Here is a 25650-nt window from a genome sequence, read left to right on the forward strand (position 1 = left end):
TGGCCTCAGAGCAGTTCCTTCCATGGATTTGCTTTTATTGTTAGTTGTTTGCTGTCTCCTCTTGGATTTTTGTGCTCTTCACATATTCCATTTTAGTTATTCCTCTTGTATTTATTAAACCAAATCTTTCTTGGATCTGCTTGGCATTTTATTCAAGCTTCGATTATTAAATAAGGCTTCCCATCCATATGTCAAAGATAAATTGCTCTGGAAGTCAAGGAAACCCTTGGTTATTGCTACTAGAAGGAAGACCTTCATTCATAAAATGAGTAATAGGACAGTAGCAACCTCAAAAGAAGATCAAATGACAGATTGCGAAACTATTCAAATGAAGGATGCTTTGCACCAAAAGACTCATTTTAAAGCAAGACGTGCAGTAGGAGAAAAGATTTGTAAGTTAGTTATTGACAGTGAGAGTCACATAAACCTACTTGCTGAACTAGTGGTAGAAAAAATGAAGCTTCAAGCAGGGGAACACCCGCAGCCATATCAGCCTGTTCGGTACAATAACAGGAAGGGTGTATTTATGACAAGAAGGTGTATGATCAATCTTTCAATTGGAATCTCATATAAAGAATTCATTTGGTGTGTGTGACATAGTATCAATGGAAACATGCCATATTCTACTTGGTCATCCTTGGCTAGGCGACCAAAGTGTTGCCCATGATGAATACAATAATACCTACTCTTTCTATGTCAAAATTGGTGACAAGAAAAAGTAGTTTCAAAGTTACATGACAAACAAGGAGAAGGAACAAACCAATATGTCACTAAAAATAAGAAGGGCTTGATGGAATTACCGTGTGTTTCCTCAACTGAAAGTCAATATATAGCACGAAGCTCTTTGTAAATTTACTAAGCCTAAAGATATGAATGATGTTACAACAAAGGCAACTTGTGTCACTAACGTTGACCCTGTTCTCCCATGAATGGTTGTCACAATAACAAGACTTTCGGCAATCAACAGCTAGAAATTGATGAAGTAGTTGCTGCTACCAAATCCAAATCAAGAGTGAGGCAGCAACAAACACAAGTTTGAGAGGCAGACAATGCTGGAAATGTGCAGACTTTTTAACAAGCTCAAGGAAAATCTGCATATGGAAGCCAAAAGTATCTGCTGGTCACATTGCAAGTTTAGAAAGGATCAAAGGAGGACTTGGGCTGTAAATTGCAGTCAGATGAATTCCTAATAGGGAAAATCTCCACCTACAAGGAAGAAGAGGTGGCTTAAAAGGCAATTGAGGTGCAGGAAATTAAAGGAAAAAATGATAATCATTTTTTATCTTTGGTAATGAGAAAAGGAAAGCAGAACCATTGAAAGTCTTGTATACGCAAAGTGGAGCTTTAATGAAGTTGAAGCCAAATGTGTGAACCATTAAAGACAACAACTCATAGTGGCAGTTTTCTTCTAAAAAAGGGGGAATCGTGCAGGCCTTCTGCGCAAAGGAAGCATAGTTAATATTATTAGTTACTATAGTTAATATTAATCTTTTTAGAAGGCTTAAACTTAGATTTGAAAAATGAGGAAAAGACTAAAAATATGAGATTTATTCGCATTATTAGAATTAATGAAGTTAAGACTGCACTAAAAAAGATGAAAAATAGGAAAGTTGTAGGACCAGATAACATCCCAATTGAAGTTTGGAAATGCTTAGGTGATAACAGAATTATATGGTTAACTAATTTATTTAATATGATTATAAAAACTAAGAAAATGCCAAATGAATGAAGGAAAAGCAATTTAATACCTATATACAAAAATAAAGGAGATATTAAAATTGTAATAACTATCGTGGAATTAAACTTATGAGTCATACGATGAAACTATGGGAAATGATAGTTGAACAAAGATTAAGGCTAGAAACAAAGGTCTCAGAAAATCAATTTGGTTTTATGCTTGGGAGATCTGCCATAGAAGATATATATCTTTTAAGAAGATTAATGTAAAAGTTTAGGGAAAAGAAGAGGGACTTGCATATGGTATTTATTGACCTATGATAGGATACCTAGGGAAGTTCTATGGTCGGTTTTAGGAAAAAGGGGTGTATGCAGTAGGTATACTGATGTCATTAAAGATATGTACGATGGAGTAATGACTAATGTAAGGACTATAGATGGAGAAACAAGAGAATTTCCAATCACCATAGGTATACATCAAGGAACTGCTTTGAACCCTTATCTTTTTGCTTTTAGTGATGGACCAACTGACTAAGAGTATTCAAAATGAGGTTCCATGGTATATGTTGTTTGTAGATGATACTGTTTTAATTGAAGAAACTAATGGCGGAGTAGAGGATGAATTAGAATTATGGAGAGAAGCTTTAGAATTTAAAGGCTTCAGGATAAGTAGAAATAAGATAGAAAATATGAAATGTAATTTCAATAATGGTAGGAGAAATATTGGAGACAAAGTTAAACTTGATGATGAAGAAATAAATAACACTTGTAGATTTCGATACCTTGGATCTATTATGCAAGCTAAAGAAAAAATTGAAGATGATGTAATGCATAAAGTTAAAGAAGGTTGGGTAAAATGGAAAAGTGCTCCAAGTGTGCTTTGTGATCGTAGAATATCCTTAAAATTAAAAGGGAAGTTTAATAGGACGGCTATAAGACCAGCTATGCTATATGAATAAGAATGTTGGGTAACGAAGAAACAAAATATCCAAAAAGTAAAAGCCGAGATGAGAATGCTTAGATGGATGAGTAGTATAATATTGAAAGATAAATTAAGGAATGAACATATTCGCGGTAAGTTAAGTGTAGCTCCTATAGAAAATGAGATAAGGGAGGGACGATTCAAATGGTACTGGCACTTGCAACGTAATCCACATAGTGCGCTAGTGAGGAAGAGTGAATTCGTTACTGTTGGGGGCAATAGAAGGGATAGGAATAGACCTAAAATAACTTCCAAGGAGAAAGTGAGTAAGGATTTAATAGCCTAGAATCTGTCAAAAGAAATGGTACATGATCACATGAATTAGCGGAAAAGGATTCATATAACCGACCCCACCTAGTGAGACTTAAGGATTGTTGTTGTTGTACTATAGTATTTAGGGAAAAAGACACCAACCTTCCTAAGGTTTGGCAAAAAGATAATAAACTCTCTTGAGGTTTCAAAAAACTAAGGGTCCTAAGGGGCCTCCCTCGAAGTTTCAAGAATACCAAAAATCTCCCCTAAGGTTTTCCAAAAAGACATTAACCCTCTCGCATTCTACAAAGACAAAGAGTTTGAGTGATTTAAGTGCCCTAAAAATCAAATGTCAGGGGAAGTCTGTCAGAGTTTTGAAACCTCAAGGGAGGTTAGTATCTTTTTGCCAAACCGCAGGGGATGTTAGTGTCTTTTGTCATAATATTTATGAGTTGTTATCTTGGTGGCAGGTTCCAAAACTATGGTCTAGTCAAAATATGTTCATTTCCGAAGTCATACTTCATTTACCAAGTTCAATTTGAGGCTTTGAGTCTAGAGAGTAGAGAAGTCAATTCAGCAACGGTCATTTTCCTAGACACATTTAATGTGCAAGGTTGTCATGTACTCATATGTATCTTTGTCCAAATAATGAAGAGGCAATACAAATTTTCACTTCCATTTGCTTATCAATTTTTATTTGTTCAAAATTTCTTGAGAACATGGAAACGTGGGTCGAGGAATCCTTCCATAGGATTCCATGCTGTGTTTTTGCACGAGAGGATCTCTTTTTTGGGGCATCCCTGCATTGAATTTGCAATGACCTCTACAGTTACCACATTAGTGGCCTTAATAGGTGATTATCATGCACTTGAGGGGGTTACATGCATGCCCCATTTAAGGGATGCACCCAAGTAGGGGAGGTGAAGAAAAATAAACTAAAACATAGAAGAAGAAAAAAACAAAACTAATATATCTTCTCACCTTACAAATTCATTGTCCATTTATTAGGATGGGGATCCAATATTATGTAGAATGGTGACAAACTAATGAAAACAAAACCATTAACCATTAAACTATGTTCCCACTTCCCACAATATGATATCGAAGAGGGAAAATGACTAAGAACAAATGCCGTCTACATCTTATAAAGAAGACAAGTAGTAAACCACTAGTCCATGTTCTTGCAATATGAGATAGAAAACAAGTAGAATGCCAAAACAAGACCCAACGCCACGTAAAACTTATGAAGACAAAACCCTCTATTCTCACAATATGAGAAACAAAAAAGGCAGAATGTCAAAACAAAACCAAAGTGTAAAGTTAGGAACACAATCCTCAAACCACAGGTCTATGTTCTCATAATATGAGATACAAAACAAGAAGAAAGTCAAAACAAGACCAAATGCAGCATGAAACTTAAGATAATACCATTTAACCAACGCTCTATACTAATATAATATGAGATACAAAATAAATAGGATGTCAAAAGAAGACCAAAAGCGGTATGCAATTTCACATCATGCATATTTAACCACCAGTTAAATAAAAATGACACTACTTTAAAGCAATAACAATCCACTTCACAAGTAGATCAAGAATATAAAATACTAGGAATCTAAGACCATGGCTACCTTCTTGCCTTTTGAAGTATCAAAATAACTTAGACGCTGGTTCGTGTAGAGTAAATTCAACAAAATCCCACTCGTATGGAGGAACATGGAGATGCAGGCTTCAAATGCGAATAGCTAGCCAGAAAATTAGAACTTCAGAAGCAGAGTGTTTAAAAGATAAAACTTTTATTACCTTCTATACTTCTTGACTAGATCACTGAACAATGAATTGAGAGTGCCCTTCTCCCTCAACAATTTTTATACTCACATTCACATACTTTCATAGTATGAGCCTTTCGTTACTTCAACTATTCTATGTCTTGTTCCAAAACTACCAATTTTGAAAAATAAACCTCATCAAAACAAAAAGTATACACACAGAAAGGGAATCAGGACCAAAGGCAACTGTTTAGAGGATTGGTGAACAAACTGGGAAAAACTTAGAGAAATGCCAATGTGAAAAAGAAAAAAGAAAAAGAAAAAAAAAAGGAAAAAAAAAGAAAAGAAGATGAATATAAGTTCAAAGACTACTTAATTGATTAAAAGGTTATGTGTGCTTCAAAGCAAGTTCAGGGTTTTTATATGCAGCTTTTAGCTGTTCCGAAATTGCCCAATGATGTATTTAGCATGAAAATGCATTGAAAGTAATTGAGGGAAGGAAAGAGGCTCGTTGGGTCTTTCTAGTATGAACACGTGTCATGTGATAATGATTTTGATATTGCTCAGAAGGAAGCAATGGTCATGGAAATACGCCAGCTGGATGATCAGGAAATTAGCTCCACGGACATTCATCTGAGGGAATAATTTCGAGTAAAGAGATGGTACGCTCCCAACAGATTTTGGGTACGAAAGAAAACAGGAAACAAATAGATAATCCGCGGCATAGATTTCCTACTGCCTATCACTATTCAGATTCGATTTTTCAATTTCTTCGTTCTTCAAGATTGCATTCAACAAGCATCCGAAAATGCTACAGGCATTAGAAAACGTGGTCGAACAAAGTTAAGAAACCGCATTAAATAAAATAGAGGCAAATGGAAATTACAAAACCAAAACACAGAATCATCGAGTATGCAATTTGATCATACGAAATGGAAATTAGGGCAAAAGGCACGAGACGAAGAACTGCGTGCGTTACCTCCTGTGCCTCTGCACGAAGGGGGAATTCTTTGCATCTTCCTCTGCAAATAGATCCAGTAGGTCAAATAAATGCACTACGGTTTAAACCTAATAAAGACGAAGAAGGAGAAAACGATTGAAGCGGATAGAGAAAGACAGTACCAGTGAGACCAAGAGAGAGCTTGGTGATGATGGCTCCTGTTACGGCAAAGCCGACCAAGAAAGGCCAGTTTCGCTTCCACTCTCGCCTGAAAAACACCGGCCATGGATCGAACTTCGGCATCTCCGCTTCTCTCTCTCTCTCTCTCCTGTGTCAATCTGCCGCTGTGTGGTTGGACCTTGTAAGACGGCAGACGAGCAAAGCCAATCTTTCTTTATACAGTACGAATCTGTAAAACCACCTAGTGGGCTTTGTCCTCTATATTGGGCTCTGCAGAAATGCCTAGACTTTACGTGTATTTGGGCTCCACATGGGCTCGTCTTGATCTTCATTTTTATTCCCAAAAGCCTATTCACCATCCGAAGTTGCAAAACCCTACCAGATAAGCTCAATCCGATGGGAAGTTTTCTTTCTTCAACGGCTGCCGTGGGCACGTGCAATGTGCGCTCCACGAATTTTGAGTAATAATTATATCAAAATAAATTAATAAATATATAATTATTATAAAATAATAAACAAATATATTTTTAAAAAAATCATTTTAAAAGTAGTTGTGGATGGTTAATAGGATGTTTTAAAAATATTTATTGATAGTTATAAAGACATTATTAGAATATTTGTGCAAAATTATATAGATTTTTTCGAAACACTAGTGAATTTTTCACGTTCTAGGCACGTATTCAATATTTATGTTAAATAATTACAAAATTATATATATGTTACTTACAAATTATAATAAATTTATTATAAATGAATGTTGCAATGTCCTGGAAAAGGGTTCGGAACGGCGAGCAATAATAATATTAAAAGTTTGATTGAGTCGTCACTAACATGTCATTTACCTAGGTACAGTTAGTTCACCTAATTACTATTTGTTGATTGGTTTTTAGACTAAACTTAAGTCAAAAAATTAGTAGTCTCAGTCTGCTTTTATCACAATTGGAATCAGGTGTTCCATTATGTGAGAAGAAGGTATCAGCATACACTACACACCCGTTCTATGAACAGTACCTAATTAATCATGAAGTATCCCTAAATTAAATGTAATGATCTTTAATTAACTCCTTTAAAGTAAATAAATAAATAAAAATTTAAAATGAAAAATAAAAGCTAGTGAGATTTAGGAATGTCTAATAAGACCTCCAAACGAGGGGATCTTACTAGATAAACCCCTCTTAGAACTAATATAGGTGAGTTTTGAAATACTTATTTACCCTCTGTTAAATCATTGAGATGTATGCACACAAAAATAGAATATAAATGATAATAAAAAATCCTCAAATTTGAGAAAAAAAAAGTTTTTAAAATATTCACATATTTTTCTAAAATTTCATAGAATTTTTCTAAAAACTTTCCAACATTTTTCTAAAATTTTTTGGGATTTTAAAAGACTTTTCTTCATTTTTTTGACATTTTTCATTTTCTATTTTTTATCTGAGTTAAAATAACTCAAATAATTTTTATTTATTTTTCCTAATTTTTAAAATATATTTCCTATTTTTTTATGATTTTTTATAATTTTTTCCTAATTTAAAAAAAATAAAGATAAAATAAATAAAATAGGTGATTCAGAAATCATACTAGTTCAATCGGTATGAACAAGGTTCAACCTAGTTGGACTAAGTGAGTCACGTGTCCACCCACAGTGGTGACACATGACTTTACTTATTTATTTATTTATTTATTTGAATTCACTATAGCTAGTACGGGTGATGTGACGTCACTTGCCCCCACTTGCCCCGTGATTTTTATTTTTTATTTTTAAAAAATTCCTACACTAGGGTGATGTCAACATGACGTCACTTGCCACAGGGCAAATTCGGGTTGACTCTTGGTGTTTGACGCAAAATGCTGATGTGGTGACAATCCAGCTATCTTGAGAAAACACAAATTAAAAGGCCACAATTGCGCTGTCACTTTCCAAATGCGTGGTCCTAATTGTGCCACGTGTCATCATACATACGGTGACACATGTCCCACTTATTCATATTTTTTCTCTTCTCTATTTCTTTTTTTCCTCTTTCTCACATACTCTCTCTCTCTCTCTCTCTCTCTCCTCTATTCTCTTCTTCTCTCTATTTTCCTTTCTTTTTCTTTCAATTCTCTCATATCTCTTTGCTTCCCTTTCTTTTCCTTTCGATTTTTCTTTTCTCTTTGTCTCTGATCTCTCCATCTCCCTTTCTTTTCCTTTCGATTTTATTCTCTCTCTCTCTCTTTATTCTCTCTACCACCCTTTAGACTTCCATCTCACCTTTTTTTTTTTTTTTTGCAAATCTGAATTAAGGAAAGAAAACAAGAATAAAGGAATTTTGAGCTCCTTATTTGCAGGTCCAACATCGCACCAAACACCCCTAAAGATAAGTTCTCTTTCTTTCCTTATTTTTATTTCCTTTCTTTTTTCTTTCTTTTTTTGTTTAAATTTTCTCGAGAAAATTTTTCCTGAATTTCCTTACAAGACAAACAAGTCTAAATTAATCTTGAAACTTGGGCTGGAATTATTTACTAGGCCAAACTTGATTAACTGGGCTTGAGTTATTGTTGGGCTGGGTCGAATTTAGTTTGAGTATTAGGCTTAGGCAAATTATTTGGGCTTTAAAATTGAACCCAAACCAGCCCAATTAGTCTCCAAGTCAAGTTAATTAAATGGTCTTGACTCAAATGGGCCTAAACCCGTTGGACTACCTTTATTTGATGGTCCTTAGCCAATTGAGCCAAACTCAAATTCAATAATCAACAGGCCTAGGTCCAAATTGGACTTAGGTCTTGGATTCTGGTCTTTGAGTGATGGGGATCAGCAGCCCTTACCCTTGTTTTTCGCCGACATGGTGACACGTAGATGGCCACTTGATGTCCACATTGGTTTATAATTCTTGCTGGTATACATGGAGTATCTTGAAGATTTTCAACATGAGAAGACCCGAGTTGACATGTTGTTTCAAGTTTGAGTTCAAGACCCATGTGGACCCCACATAGTTTGTGAGCTCACACGACCTAATGGGCCCCACATGGCTCTAATGGGCCCCACACGATTTTGGCTTTCCTTTTGGAATATGTTTGAATTTCAAATTTGAATTATACTAATGTAAGAGAACTAAGCTTAAGTTGTGTGCCTATAAGTTGGAGTTCCTTATTTTTTAGTAAGTATTAATTGTGTTAGGTTCAAAGTTGTTGTTGAAAGTTGTTGAGAGTTGTTGAGTGTTTAATGCTTTTTCTCCCGTGCCTATAAATAGTTTTCTCATTGTAAGAACAAAGACATGAAGTCGAAGTTGAATATTGAAGAAGCACTTCTTTGCTTGAGCTTGTAAAACTTGTTCCTTTCTTTGTGAGTGAGTAGAGTGAGGCTACGACGTTCTCTCCGAAGACCAAGTGGTGAGAGACCACTACCTATCCAGCGACTCCATCTCTATCTCCTCCATCTCACAGCCTCCATCAACACCACACGGCCACCACCAACATACACCCCACGACCACATTCCCTGCACTCCATAGCTATGTTCACGTTGGTGTTTCAAAGCTTGTACCAAGGACCTATGGTGTGATCTAACTACGTGTGGAACAACGTTAAGTCATCCAAACCAATCTCTTGGTAACTTCAATACTTGTGTTTGAATCCTTTGCTATATTTTGTGAACCCTTGCTAGTAGATTAAAATCACATCTTTAAATAACCCATTTGATCTATAGATTGCAATATTGGTACTTGTTAGTTAAAATCAATTGTATAAATATTAGTTTGCTAACATAAAACTTATATTCTTGAATCTTTGAAATGGCAACTTTTCAGCACATAACTTGATTCCTTTGTGAAAGAACCAATTTAGACGTAATTGTTGGATAAGTCATACACCTTTTCAAAATCTTTGAACATGTGAAATAAAACATGATTTATTGTGTTTACGTTTGGATAATTAAATTATTAATTTAAAGTGTTTAAGTGTATGTGCTTGTGTGAGGGTTGAACCGTAGGGCATAGGTCGACTATTCTTGTTGGCTTTTTGAGTCTGATCCATGTTTTAATGCTGACAAATCACCAGTATCTTATGTGTGCATTTAGTGCGTGAACAGATTTTCATTTCAACATGAACATAAGATACTGGAAAATGGAAGCCAAGATGGGACTTAAAGCATACACATCTTGGCGTATCCCATGAAGAAAGAGCAAAAGACAAAGACATTTATTGTATTTGTATTGCATTTAATTTTTTATCTTTGGTATGTAATAATGCATGCATCTGCATGCTATGGATTGTATGCTCAGATGGCTATAGAATGACCTTAGAGGTCGACCAATGCCAGGTTTTTTAGGCTAAATTAAAGTGCCTTGACCTTAGATAGACCCTAGGTCCCTGCACGTAACTTTAAACTCAAATATGGACTTAAATACACACTTTTAGTATGTTCGATCAATCGAACCCGAACCTTCATAGAAGCTTCAGTCGACTGAACTTCCAGGGTCAAAAGGTTCATTATTCGGTCGACCATTTTTGAAATGAAATTGAATGGCTTGGTCGACTGAACTGACACGTGGGTAATTACCAATGCTCTGGTCGACCGAACTCTTAGTTGAAATTTGATCTGGTCGACCAAATGCCAAAATTTGGTCAATCGAACATGCCCTGGTCGATCGAACCTCGAAGGGTTCAAATTCGCCCTAAGACGGTCGACCGAACCTGTAGTTCAAAAGTTCCTCGGTCAACCGAACTTGTCAATATGGTACTAAACCTTTAACATAGTCAACTGAACCTCTCGAATTGGAATTTTTTAAAGGGGTTAAAACGTCATTAACTTTTAATTAATCTTTTTCAAAATACTGAGTGTGTCCCTCAACGGTTAGATTTCTTGAAAATCTAAAATACCCCCTCCATAACTCAGATTAGTAACTTTGGTTAACTCCAAATTCTCTTTAAACCTTTGTTAATCAAAGTTCCCCACAAAACCAATTTTTAATAATTTCTTTGGGGCATTTTTTTTTTATTTTTATCAAAACTCTTCCACTCTCTTTCCACTCATTTATTTCAAAATCATTTTGAAAGAGAGCATATTTATTTTGGGTATTTATTTTACATTTGTATACACTTACTCTCATTTGCATCTCATTTATTAAAATCATGTTTGAGAGTAGCTTTAAGATTCTTCTGATTAATTTTCTTGATAAACATTTTTGGAAGAAATCATTTATTACACAAATATATTTCTTGAGCTTAAACTTCAAATTCTCCAAACATTTTTATTATAAAAAATTTTTGCTGGAGAACATAATAATCATTTTGATATTTTCATATGTTTTATTTGTGTATTAATTATTTAGATAAGCACCCTTACTCTACTGAGTATATTTCATATAATTAGAGAGTGCATTTGTTAGAACTTAAACGTGTATATCTTTGCTTGTATTTTCATAAGCATATTATATGTACAAAAATGATTTTTATTGTATTGGTTGGGTTTAGCCCGGAATTGAACTGGGGACTCTCAGCCCCGTAAGTGAGACCGGTTGGGTTCAGCTTAGAATTGAACTGGGGAGTCTCAACCCTGTAAGTGAGACCGGTTCAATTCAGTCAAAAATTGAATTAGCGTTTTCCTTGCCTTGTAAGGAGAGAATGTAAATGGCTTCTGCTCCGCCCATTTAAGTGAGCATGTTTAGTAGAATCCTTGGGGGGTATGCCCAAAGCGGGGATGTAGGCTAGTTTAGCTTAACCTCGATAACAAATCTGTGTATCACTCTCTCTCTATCTTATTTACATTCTTGCACTTTAATTTCAGCATGTGTATGAATGTTTATTTGATGTCATAATTATTTGCATACACACATTTGATTTAAGTAAAATATATTGCACACGTGTATGTCTTCATTTATCATTTTATTATTTTACATACATGCGCGTATATTAGATGAAATATGATTTGTGGTGAATTAGCGAAATGCTTAATTTAGCCAAAATGTTTGAACTAAGAGCACCATCGTGTAAGGTGTATTGGTTGTGGCTCAGCCCCGTAATTTGAGTTGGGGAGTGTCCGCCCCGTAAGGATAGTGTAAGTGCGTCGCTCCGCCCAGTTAAAGTAAGCACTTAGTGAATCCTTGGGTTGCTCGCTTAAGGTGGGGACATAGGTTGGTTTGACCAAACCTCGATAACAAATTTGGTGTTCTTTCTCTTCCCTATACTCTTTATATTTCAGCACATGCATGTTTATGTTTAAATTTATAGTGCATGGTTTAAATATTCGCATATTCTTAATACTTGTGAAATTAGTGAATACTTAGAAAGACCCTAAGTTGTGCTATACTGATTGTGATTTGAAGTCAACCTAGGAAGAAATTTTTAAATACCCAATTCACCCTCCTCTTGGGAATACACCATTCCTATCACCTCGAGTAACTGAACTCCCGAGTTCTAACCACACTTCAAAAGGTTAGTGGTGACTCCATACACTTTGTTTTCCACGAAAATCACATTTTCAAAATCCACACACTTAATTTCATTTTTAGTTGTCTCAAGTTCGGGTCAGGAGCACGTCGCGACACCCTTAGAACAAAATATTTACAGCCAAAAACATGAAAGTAGGAAATATTAGGTCTATAGCCATTCCATATTCATATGGGGTTTTGTTAAGAGTGGGTCTAATTAAAACTTTGTTCATAACATAGCATACAGTGTTAACAACTTCATCTTAGAAGTATTTAAGTAATTTATGTTCATTGAGCATTGTTCTACCCATTTCTTGTAGAGACCTATTCTTTCTCTCAACTACACCGTTCTGTTGTGGAGTTCTAGGTGTAGAGAAATTATGTGATATAGCATGAAGATAACAAAATTCCTCCATATCTCTATTCTTAAATTCTCTTCCTCTATCACTCCTAATATGTTAGATTTTAAACCCTTTATCATTCTAGATTTTTCTATATAATCTAGCAAGATTTTCACATGCTTCATCTTTATGCACTAGGAATAATACCGATGTGAATCTAGAATAGTCACCAACAATTACAAAAGCATATGATTTTCCTCCTAAACTCTGAATTTGATTAGGACCAAATAAATCTAGATGCAGCTTTTAAAGTGGCGTAGTAGAGGAGATGACTTTTTTTTTTCTTAAAGCTGGATTTAGTTTGCTTACCTAATTGACATGCATAAAAAATTTTATCTTTCACAAATTGTGTCTTTCGTAAGCCTCTAACTAATTACTTTTTGACTAGCTTTGACAATAAATCCATGCTAGCATGCCCTAGTCTCCTATGTCAAAGCCAACTAGCCTCATTTATAGCAGTAAAACATGTTACGTGTTGAGAAGCAAGATTATCAAAACTAGTGATATAGACATTTTCATGACGATCAGCAGTAAACAAAATTTTATCTTCAGATTTATTCTCTATAATGCATTTGTTATGTTTAAAGGATACCCTATAACCTCTATCACAAAGCTGACTAATGCTTAATAAATTATGTTTCAAACCATCTACAAGCAAGACATTATCTATAACAAAAGGAGGTTCCTTGTCTATCTTACCTACTCCGATGATCTTGTCCTTTGCATTGTCCGTGAAGGTTACGAATCCTTCGTCTTTGGGTGTAATGGTAGCGAACTTGGCCTTATCGTCTGTCATGTGTCGTGAGCAACCACTATCCATGTACCCATTTGTCCTTGGAGGAGGATGATCTCAAGTACACCTGCAATAAAAAATCAAGTAATTGATTTTGGTACCCAGATTTTCATGGATCTATGGGGTTAGTGCCTGAATTTTATTTTACTCGCCAGACCATTTTAATTTTAACATCCCTATTCTTAAATGAGCAGTCAAATTTTATGTGACCTTTCCTTTTACATTTGAAACAAGTGACGTGCATATAGGAGTCTTTAGATGGGATAAATGATTTTGATTCGTTTACAAAGTATCCCATATATAGTTTTTTCTGGCTTCTATTTTCTATCCCATTAAACCCAAGACCTTCTTTGTCAAGAGAGTTTCTTTGGGCCCCAAGGAGTTTTTCAAAATTATTTTGGCCCTCCATGAATTTATAAATGATTTTGGAGTAATCCTCCAATTTTCTTTCAAGACAATCAATTTTCAAGTATTTTCCTTTAGTGAAGCAGAGTGAGAATGTTTTCCTATTTCAAAAAGTTTTGACCAATTTTTACATTTATTTTCCAAATCATTATTTTTCTTAGTCATTTTTTCAAGTGATTTACAAACACGAATATACTCAAGTTGTAGTTCTTTATATGTAGGCATGCTATTATCATTAGAATCATCACTAGAATAATAAGATGACAAAGAGCAAGATGATGCTACGTCCTGGTCACTGTACACCATTAAACACAAGTTTGCAACCTCAGTGTTGCTGGATTTAGTTTATGAGCAGCTTGTACATTGTTTATCCCAAGATGCACTGACTTTCATTGCCCTTTTCTTCTTTTTCGAATCCTTTTTCATTATGGGCATTCGGGTTTGATAAGCCCGACTTTGTTACAAATATAGGAAATGAGAGGATATGATTTTTCCTTTTCCCTGCTCAACTCTCCCTTCTTAGATTTTGAGTTCCAAAATTTTTTGGACGTTCTCCCATTCTTTCTAAAGAATCTACTGAACTTCTTGGTCAATAGTGCCATGTCCTCATCTGGCTCCTCATCACTGTCCTCACTTGGGCAGCTGGTCAAAGCTTTAAGAGCTATCATTTTCTTTTCTCTATTGTGCTCACTCATTCTCTCATTTATAGCCATTTCATACGTGATGAGTGACCTTATAAGTTCATCTAGTGTCATAACTTTCAAATTTCTTCCTTCAGTTATGGCAGTAGCCTTAGCTTACTAGATAAGTAGAAGACCCCTAAGTATTTTCCTAATCATTTCATAAGTAGGGTAAGTCTTGCCAAGTGCATGTAATGAGTTAGTGATGCGTGTGAATCGATTGTACATGTTTTGTATGGATTCACCAGAGTTCATCCTAAATGTCTCATATTCACTAGCTAACATGACAATTCTACTATTCTTTACATCTCTAGTGCCCTCATATGTAACTTCTAATTTATCCCAGGTTTCTTTAGCCGAGGTGCATGCCATGACCCTATTAAATTCATTAACATCAAGAGCACAGTATAAAAGATTCATGGCAGTAGCATTTACTTGAGTTGCTTTCATGTCATCATCTGTATATTCGTCTTCAATCTTGGTACATTTTCTTTTTCTACAACTTTCATAGGGACATAATCTCCTTTGGAGACAACCCTCCACACCCTCCAATCAGCATTTTGAAGAAAAATACACATTCTTTGTTTCCAGTAGGTGTAATTAACATCACAAAAAATAGGAGGCCGTGTGGAAGAGTGTTCCTCCACAAATGGGGTTACACTAACATGAGTCATTGCGATATTTTTACAAAAACGTTTAAGTCTATGTAATGAGGCGTTAATACCAATTGATACAATTGGTGTAATCCCAAGAGGAGGGGGGTGAATTGGAGATTTTAAAATTTTCTAGGCCAAATTTAAAATGCAAACAGTATTCCACAACCTAGGGTCTATTTAATCAAACACCAATCAAGCAGATATATGAACTTTCAAACAATTTAAAATAAGTATGATAGTTCCAATATTTCCCAATCAAATATAGATCAATATTTAAATGCAATTGCAGTAATCTCAACAAGTAAATATAAACAAGCAAGTGAAGGAATATAAAGAGAATATAGTAAGAGTGACACAAGGTATGTTATCGAGGTTCGGCAACTGTGCTTACATCCCTGCCTCTAGCTAACCAGCCCGTGTGTTCCACTAATGCTCACTTATGGGTGGAGCGTCACTGGTTACAATCTCCTCTCCTTATTAGATGAGGAATACCCCAACTCACATTCACAGGGCTGAGCCCAACCCATACAACCTCTCCTTCACAAGGCGGAGAATACCCTCCTCAAGCCATGCCTAAAATACAACAGTTAATAACAAATGTGTACAATAGAGATGCTTTTTACAAAAGTAGATATGTACAACAATTTAACTAATGCACTCTAGTATGATAAGGATTGATGCTCAGTAGATTTTATGTGAGATATCTCTCAAAGGTATATTTATGAAAAATGAGAGAGAAGTGGGAAATTTTTATGCACTATAGGGTATCACAATTGTAGGTGGAGCTACAACTATAGAATTTGAGTTAGATATTATATGGCATATGCGGATAGGGTATATGCGTGACTATATGTATTCAAATGTTTGGGGACTAATGAGGATATCATCCTGGGGTAGGCATATGTATTTTTTGGGTTTATCACAAAAGGTCTTGGTGTATCGCATGTGGCACAAGTCTGAGGTGTATACCATGTTTAACTTGTGGTTCAAATGGATGACCAAATTGGGAAAGAGATCCTTAGATCAGACATTAGGACTGAGAACATTGGTTTTGTTCAAAAAGTCTTTTGAGAAGGGCAGGTTGTATGCAGGGCTTTTTGGGTACTTCTTGGTGAAGTCAGTGAGTATGGCGCGTTTCTCGTTTAACCGGTTGCCGAAGGTATCACTGGATAGGAGAGTTATAGGAGAATTATGGGCATGTTTTTTGGTAGACTACTCAGGTTTGAGTGGATGTCCACATGTGCACTATTCTAGTGATGTAGGATCTAAGATTGGTGTTATCTCAAGACAGTACATCTTTCTGAGTTATAAGAAAGGTGGGTTCAAGCTGGGTGATCCTATGGCAAACAAAGTGGTGATTAATGGAGATATGACTTTTGGTGGGAAAGCCATGGGGTAGCATACTCAAGTAAAGGAAGAGAAACAAATGCCAGAAAATTGTAGTAGCAGCAGCAAACATGTAATTTAGGTGGAGTTAGATACTCAGAGAAGAAATGCAAGGAGTTCTATCTGGGGTCAACATTATCATAGTTTAAATGGGCATGTGATGTAGGTGGAGCTATAGACTTAGGGCAAAGATGACATTGTCCATATTGTACGAAGTTTTAGCTCGAGAGACCAGTAGGATCACGGTGGGTCCAAGTGCACTATCAGACCACCACTTAGGTATAAATTTGACATTCTGGTGCTTTAAGCATTCATTACTTCTAGCAGCAAGGTTACTACTATTTTTCAAGTTGTACTGCACAGGAAAGGGAAAAATAGATGGAGGAGTGTTCCGCTGGAGAAGATGAAGTTATTGCATAAAAATCAGATGTGGGAGTTAGTGATGCTTCTAGTGGGGAAGAGGGTGATAGGATGCAAGGGAGTGATGTATCTGTTGTGTGTGAATGACATGTTATCGACTAAGAAGGCTTTAACTGAGGAAAATCAGTTGGGAACTCAGTTGAAAGGTTTTGACATGAATGTTTTTGGGTATAGTGAAGAAGGGTCTTGGTTTGAATATTCGAATAGACAGGGTTGTATGGAGATTAGTGTTATCTCAGGGTGGCTTTATGGGCAAAGCTATAGGGAGATTGGTGTTATCTTAGGGTGGCTTTGTAGACAGAACTGCAGGGAGACTTTGTTTGTCGTCTTAGGAGGGTTCTGTGAAGAATCGATGTAAAATGTCTACCGCTCGATATCCAAAGATGGACGATGATGTCCAAGATATGTCAAAGGTCCCCCATGCTGATCGAATGGGGTGTTTCAACAAGCAATAGAGTGGTCTGTCAGTTATGAGATTTGTTGAAGACTATGTAGGGGACTTTGGTGATAGACGGCTTACAACAGGTTTTGTGTTTACTGTTATGGTAAGGCCTTGTGTTGTTACATCTACAACTATATCGGAGTTGATGGTAGGAGTTGAATTTGCTACATGCAAGTTCAAGCCTTGCTTGGACTTAATTTTTTTCTCTAGTTGCTAGACAGGAAGCGGTCCCAACCTAACATCCCAAGGTCAAGGTGGAGCAATGAGTTTATGTTTTCAGTTTCTTTTAAAGGGTGTATATTCGCCAAGGTAGAGATTTTTGTGATATGTGGCTCACATACTGATTGAAAAGCATACACAAAGGGAAAACATGAAGGAAATCAAGTAGTAGAAGGGGAAACCGTCGATGGTAAGACTCTAACCGTTGAAGCTTTGGAGCAGTATTTCAAACACTTTACATTCTATTTAAAACCATTGACAGTCTGGCCCAAACTGTTGATGGTTTGGCTCGGGATACCTAGTGCAGATTTCAAATTTAAATAAGGGGACGTTAATATGGTTGGGGTTTGGTGGGAAAACCTTCAGGAACTCTATTTATATGTCATTTGTGATGTATTTAGAGTAAGATGGTTGTAATAGTTGAGAGGATTGATGTATTGTTCTTGTAATTTGTAAAAGAAGATAGTGAATCCTTGTCGTTTGCTCCCATAGATGTAGGCATTACCGAACCACGTAATTCCTTGTTCTATTTGTTGTTCTTGCTTTCATATATTTGTCGTGGTTGTGGATTGTTCTATATATTCATCATTGATTACTACATTGTGTGATTGATCCTACATATAAATATTCTACTGAGCAATTCATTTTTCACAACACATTGGATCCCTTATTTCAACTAGGCCTTTTTTGCAGTCCTTTAATTAATTCCCATCCCTTTATTCAAGTCCCTTTTTATTTGCAATTTGTCACACCTGGGTCCTTAGTAATTATTGCAATCAAGTGTAGGGAAATTGTTTATTATTATTATTATTATTATTATTATTATTATTATTATTATTATTGTTATTATTATTATTTAATTAATTGTACAAATATACTGGAATACATAGTATAGGGGAATACAAATACAATGGGATATACATACGGGTAATACAAACAGGGAGAATACATTCAGGAAAATCCTAACAAAAATACAGGGGGGATTGAATAAGCAGTTTGTGCATGCCAGAATATCCCAAGCATATTTGGAGGATATCCGCACCCAAAAATAGAAGGTAGATCAAGCATACAAAGGAAACTAAATTTGAAGCAATCATGCAATTAATTGGAGGTATTTCAAAGATTGAATTGTATCCCTCGTATCTTCAGCTACAGACTTATAAGGAAGGGGAGAATCGGCCAAATCTCACAGATAAAGGGATTTATTGCTATAGGACGGGGCATGCGCATGAGAGATATACATAAGGAAATGGTTGGAATTGAAGTTGGGATTATTGTCGAAACAAGCTGAGGACCCCAACCCTATAAATAGGACACCTCGCCAAGAAAGAGAAATAGACACCAACACTCGAAAAAAGAGAGAAATCAAAGAAAAAGGGTGAGAATTGATGGTTAGTGTTTGGTGCGAAAGTCGTAGTAGGATTACAAGGTGTCTCCTATGCAAATTGTGTAGGAACTTTTGGAGGAGTTCAGGCAAAAGGACACATTCAGAGGCTGGTTCCCACATATAGACAAGGAGGAGTTGTTCAAAAAGCAAATCCAAGACCCAAGGAGATAGGCAATGACATTCAGAAACCCCAGCATCCACCTAGAAAGACAATCCCAAACCAAACAGAAGAGGACTCAAAGTTGCCGGAGTTAAATATCAAAGATATATTCTTAATCAAGTTCCCTAAATTTTAATCTATCAACTGCATGCAAGATTTAATCCAAACCATCATGTGACTCGATTCAGTGAATCAATCCAAATCGAATCCAACTTACCAATCCAATCCACCAACCTCGACCCATGGACTAACCCCTAACCCGAACCCGACTCGTTGACCTAACCAAACTTTCAAGGCCCTGGTCCATTTGGACCTAGGTCCCTCGACCCTGTCCACGAAATAAACAAAAGGGTTTCGACCCAAACTTTTAAGAAAAAATCCCTGACTTGTTTTAAAAATAACAATAGTGGGCTCAAGCCTAAACTTTTAAAAAAAAAAACCCCAACCCATTTTCTAAATAAGCCCAGCCTGTTTTAAAAGTAACACCAGTGGGCTCAGGCCCAAACTAAAGACCAAAGCCACGACCCACCTTTCTTTAAAAGCAAAATCAGCCCACTATTTTTTTTTTATAAACCCCGGCCCAATTTTTTTTTTTTTTTTTTATTACATTGAATACCAAGCCCAAACTGAAAACCAACCTCTAAGCCCAAACTAAAGACCAAAGCCATGACCCACCGTTCTTTTAAATAAAATCAGTCCACTGTTTTCTTTTTTTAACCCCAAGCCCATGTTCTGAAAAATAACCCAAAACACACCTTTGTAAGAATAGAAGCCCTAATTTTTTTTAAACTCCCAAGCCCAAGCCCTAAAAAATCCCAAGCCCATACACTAATATAATAACCCGAAAAATAATAATATTTAAATATTAAAGAGAGAGGGAAATGGAAACATAAATGGAAGGAGGCAGCAAGTGAGAAGATACCGAGAAGGGTTTTTGGGACAGAGTAAAATTTGTCAATGAGGGAGGAAGTTCATTGACGAAATTATTGAAGGACTCGTTGACGAGGTGACGTGGCTCATCAATGAATCCCACAGTATAAATAGTGCTTAAAATCAGTTTTACGCAGAATTTCAGCGCCGCTCTCTTCTCTCTCTCTCTCTCTCCTACGACCTCTCCCTCTTCTCTCTTCGATTTTGGCCCCGTCAATTGTTGAATCGGCGATCTGAGGCCACCACGACATTCCTGGTGGAGTTCTCTTCAAGTCTGCTGGAGCGGATCGTTGGTGGAACGAAGTTGGAATTCATCTCAAATCCAGGGTAAGGTCTTTTATTCAGAATTTGAGTTTCCAGCAGTTATAAGAAATGTAATAGATGTAGAAATAGTAATGGTTTGTTATGAGATTTATGGTTTTCAGGGTGTTTAGTGAAGAACCCTGCGGGTGTAGGACCCGTTACAGTAGAAGGGTATTAGCAGAAGTCAGGTAAAGGAAATATGCTATGCTAGGAGATTTATTTATGTTATCAGAAATTTTATATATATATGCATGTATACCAAATATTATACAGAATGTGAATTTTCAAAATATGTGTGGCCTGAGTACATGATATTGATATGGAGTTTTATGTAATTTTTCAGTATTTCAAGTTATGCAGCTATAGATAGATATTTGCAGATTTTATACAGACAAAATATGTATACATATATAGTTTATATCAGATGATTACATAGACAGATATATATATATATATATATATATATCAGTATACAGATATTTATTCAGAACAGTATATATAGTGTATATAGAAAGTTATTTTTTCCTAAATGCCATAACACTTAAATTATACATAAAGGATGTACAGACAAATTATATAGAAAGAAAGTACAGACAGATTACACAGTTATAGCATCAAGATGCTACATATAATATAGTATTTACATTTCAGCAATATAGTGTTATGGTTATTTTGGAAATATAATGAAAACAGTATAAAGAGTATAGTATGTGTATATATAGTATCAGATCCTTGTGGAAAGATTATAGACAGATACAGTACAGATATAGAATACAGAGCACGGTACCGTTACGAGATACAGATAGAGTGCAACCACATATCTCAAATAGTGTGTGGGTACCGTCAGCTGTGCTCGGAGAGTATGCAGCTCCCTAGTTCGTTGGGTTGAGGGGGACCAGTTTGATGAGGTAGTAGCCAGTCCAGCGCTTAGGAGAGTATGTAGTTTGTCCAGGCTGAGGTAGTGTAGAGTATGATGACTTACCTGGAGGGCTGACCAGTTTAAGTCCCGCCTACGGGCCGCACAACCTTGTCATGAGGGGTCAAATCATGACATACAGAATCCTAGGGAAAAGAACACAGTTATATATATATATATATATATATATATATATATATATGTATACAATTTTATAGTTTTATTGTATGTAGTATGTTGTATCAGTATGAATGATAGAAAACTCAGATGATACAAATGTTTTAAGTTATTATACATGTGTTTTATAGATTTACCAGATCATGCAGTTTTAAATACTATTATTATAATTTTATGACTCAGTTGCCACACACTAGTATTAGCATATTTCCATTTACTGAGCGTCGACTCACCCCATTACTTTAACATTTTTCAGGTGAGCCAGTTAGGCGAGCAGATCAGGCTCACGGATAGAGATCACTTGGTCACCCTAGTTATAGGGTAAGTTTTGTGTAGGGTTTTGTATTTTTGGGTAGTTGACACTGGAGAGAGAGATGTATTATGTAGCTATGGTTGAAAATACTGAATTCTGGTATTATATATACATGTATATGTGGTTATGTGATTTATGTTTTCCGCTGCATAGGGGTGCCCACTATATTTAAGTATTAGAGTAATTTGTAAAAAAATAAAAGAGAAATTTTGAGGATGTTACAAGAAATAAACCCAAGCCCAACCCAGGCCAGCCAAAACCTCGTAGGGTCCACAAGTCCACTCCCTGAGCCATTCAAGAACCAACCTAATGGGTTGACTCACCCAAGTCAACCCAAACCCAACTCATTGGGTTCCAAGCAAGTTTACTCGCCTTGAACCCCACTCGGCTCAAGACACGAATTCAAACCCATCTTTGTACACAACTTAGAATACAACTTGTACACAACTTAGAACAATCTAAACTCAAACTCAGAAGATCAATCCAAACTCAAACTCAGAGCACAAACCCAAAAGTAAAAAAAAAAAGAAAATGAAAAAGGGGGGGAACAAAAAGAAAGAAAGAAAAAACTAATCTCGAGTTCCCAAAATAGCATCTGATGGATTCTAAAACCCCCTTCACTTTGTACACAACAAATCTGCAAAAAAAAAAAAAAAAGAATAGTGGGTGAGATTAGATAGATATGGCAGATCTGAGGGACAGGGGAAGAGGCAAAAGCCTCGCAAAGAAGGAGGAAAAGAAAGAGAGAGAGAGGAAACACAGAGGGAGCCATAGGAGTCACAAATCTAGATCTAAGAGAACCACAAAAGCTTAGAAGCCTCTAGGGACACGAGGGGGTTGTAGATCTGAGGGAAGATAGAGAACATAGAGAAAAAACAACAGAAAGAGAGATAGGAACACAGAGAAACCAAAGAGAAAGGAAAAGATAAAGAGAGAGAGAAGAGAGAGCATTCAGATAGAAGAGAGAGGGAAAGAAGAGTGAAAATGAAAAAGGTAAAGAAAAATTGGCTTTTATATGTAGGCTTAGTGGGCCACGTCTCACCACCTAAGGGTGACACATGCCATAATCTAGTCCATTTATTTCAGAGGCGATGTGGTTTGATTTGGGCCGTCTGATCTTTGTCTTCTCTGGACGATCTGGATCATGTCACATCATCAATCCACTTCTATTAGTTAGGGCCACCCTTTGGGTGAAACATGGCTGGGGGTGACGTTAACATGACGCTATCCCCAGTATTTTAAAGATTTTTCAAAAATAAAAAGGGGGGAATCCCCTGGGTGTTGACACGTGGCCTAGACATCACCCCACTTTCTAGAAAATAAAAAATAATATCACCCGAGGGGTATATATATATATATGGCCACGTGTCCTCATCGTAAACTGACACATGGCTTTGCTTCCACCACCCCCTCGAATCGGGTGACCCGGTTTAGACCGATCAAATCAGTTCGTTAGTTATTATTTATTTTATTTATAGTGTTTAGTTAGTTCTAAAAAATGGATAAAAATGGGAAAATTATGGAAAAAATTATAGAAAATTGAAAAAATATTTTGAAGGTCAGAATAAATAAAATAAAAAATATTTTTGGGTTGTTTTTAACGAGAAAATAAGGAAAATGCTTCAAAAATCCCAAGAAATTTTTGGAAAAATATTTAAAAATTCTAGAAAATTTTCTATAAAATCTGGGAATATTTTCTTAAGTATTTTGATGATTCTATCAATTTTTGAGTGGGGTGTCCTTATGATTTTAAAAAAGGCAATGAGGTATTTTTATACCTCACATGTATTGGCTCTAAGGAGGATTTTTTTTTTTTTTCTAACAAAATCCCCTCTTTTGGAGGTTTTATTAGACATTCCTAAGTCAAACCTAGTTTTTCTTATATTTTATAAATTTTATACATTTATTTATTTATTCATTCATTTATTTTAAAAAGAGTAAATTAAAAGGTTATTAAAAATTAATTTGGGGATAATTCTTAATTAATTAGGTACCATTCATAGAACAAGTGTGTAGGGGGTGCGAATACCTTCTGTAATGATCCGATGAATAATGATATTTAAATAATAAAGAAAAGAGTAAAATGGAATTCGAACAAAAGTTGTGTTTTGGGGGCACATTATCTCAGGAGATGGAATTTCTGTAGATCCTAGCAATATTGATGCGGTAGTTGTAGCGACCCTCAATATAATATAACATAATAAATAAAAATGGTCAACTCGAACCTGTGCGTAGCGGGGACACCTGTCAAACACAGCGAAAATCTACGCAACAGTAAACATAAAATCCAAACATTCATCCATAAGGCATAATACCAGAGCTTTCTATAACATTATAAAACTGTACTTCAATACATCCTTATATACATCAAAATATCTCTAGGATCAAATATAAAAATAACTCCGATCCTATTACGAAATCTTACCCTCCTCACAAGGTAATCTCACTAACTTAACAGCGGCCTTGACCCGCTGGTCTCTCAGGGGTTCCTGAAAAATTAATTAAGTTTGGGGGTGAGACACCTCTCAGTAAGGGAAAATAAACTAAATACAGTTGTGTGGCAACATGAACATTTAAGGCATTTATACATATACAGTACATTTCATATTTTCATAAAAATTCATCATATCACACTAAATAATCACATGCTTTCAAATTTTTTAATAAGTCATATCATACATAAAACATCTGTTATAACTGAATAGTACTGAAAACATACCCAGGATGAATAGCTAGCTGGTGCCATGTATTGCCCCCTATGACAGGTTGTGCAGCCCGAAAGCGGGACTCAACAATGGCTGATCGACCACTGTCGAATCAAATATATTTGTAAGTACGATGGGCCCTCCACACCTTGGTCCGGATTGCCAGGTAGATGTCCACACTCTACTGAAAGCCACATCTACTATCCATCTCCCATCCCCTCGTGGGATGGTTAGCACTTATCTGAACGTAGATATCTGATCTACATATAGCTACGGTACCGAGCTCCTAAACTAAACTAAACTAACATCCGGGTTCTGATAACATATAGTACATAATTTCATACATATGGCCTCATGTCAAAATCATAGTAAATACGGCCTCGTGCCGAAATCATAGTAAATACGACCTCATGCCGAAATCATAAATACGACCTCGCGTCGAAAACATAATAAATACGGCCTCGTGCCGAAATCGTAAATATTACCTCGCGCCGAAATTGTTTCAGGTATTTACATTCTAAAAATAACTCATTTATCATATATTCATCAAACTCAATATAGCATAACTCGTCTTTTCAAAATACCTGAAAATATGCTTTACTCGTAAAATCATTCATATCATGATTCACTTCATATAAAAATAATGTTCATGCCACACATGTGTCGTTAAAGTCATACTTCATATTCTAAAATCATCATTTCTAGCATCTCATATATACATATACATTTTAATCTTAATAGCAGTATTTTCCAAATATACATTTCATGTGTGATATACAAATATAGCATATGCTTTTTTGAAAATAAATTTACTCATAAGTAATAATAATTTGCATGGAAAATAACTGCTTTAGTTTATTCCCTTACCTGACTACTGAGAAAGCCCCTAAAATATCCTACCCTAACCCCCGTAGGATTTTCTACTTAATACCCTGAAACAAAAAATTTTCAGTATTAAAGTTCAGTATTTTCGTATGTACAACATTTTCTATAACTACCACAAAGTCAAATTTGGCTTAAAAAGTCTTACCTCAACTCAAGGATGATTTCCAACTTCGTTTTCCCAACGATCTGCTCCGGCAAACTCGTAGAGAACTTCGTTAGGAGCATCGTGGTAGCCTCAAATCTTCGATCCAACAACTGGCAGGGCCA

The 25650-nt window shown here is 35.8% G+C and overlaps 1 protein-coding gene and 1 long non-coding RNA gene across 2 annotated transcripts; both read right to left on the reverse strand.

Annotated features, from left to right (window-relative positions):
* Positions 1-748: 748 nt before the first annotated feature.
* On the reverse strand, positions 749-1436 carry LOC131159754 (uncharacterized). Its single transcript, XR_009137861.1, has 2 exons — positions 1313-1436; positions 749-1206 (listed from the first exon to the last, which is right to left on the reverse strand). It is a non-coding gene; the product is annotated as an uncharacterized LOC131159754 (long non-coding RNA).
* Positions 1437-5655: 4219 nt separating this feature from the next.
* On the reverse strand, positions 5656-6069 carry LOC131159753 (ATP synthase small subunit 6, mitochondrial-like). Its single transcript, XM_058114909.1, has 2 exons — positions 5803-6069; positions 5656-5702 (listed from the first exon to the last, which is right to left on the reverse strand). Exons 1-2 carry the CDS (start codon positions 5921-5923, stop codon positions 5656-5658), a joined length of 168 nt encoding a protein of 55 aa, XP_057970892.1. The 5' UTR covers positions 5924-6069.
* Between the last annotated feature and the right edge of the window lie 19581 nt (positions 6070-25650).

The sequence above is a fragment of the Malania oleifera genome, chromosome 7 (genome assembly GCF_029873635.1).
Source record: "Malania oleifera isolate guangnan ecotype guangnan chromosome 7, ASM2987363v1, whole genome shotgun sequence".
Classification (NCBI taxonomy): Eukaryota; Viridiplantae; Streptophyta; class Magnoliopsida; order Santalales; family Ximeniaceae; genus Malania; species Malania oleifera.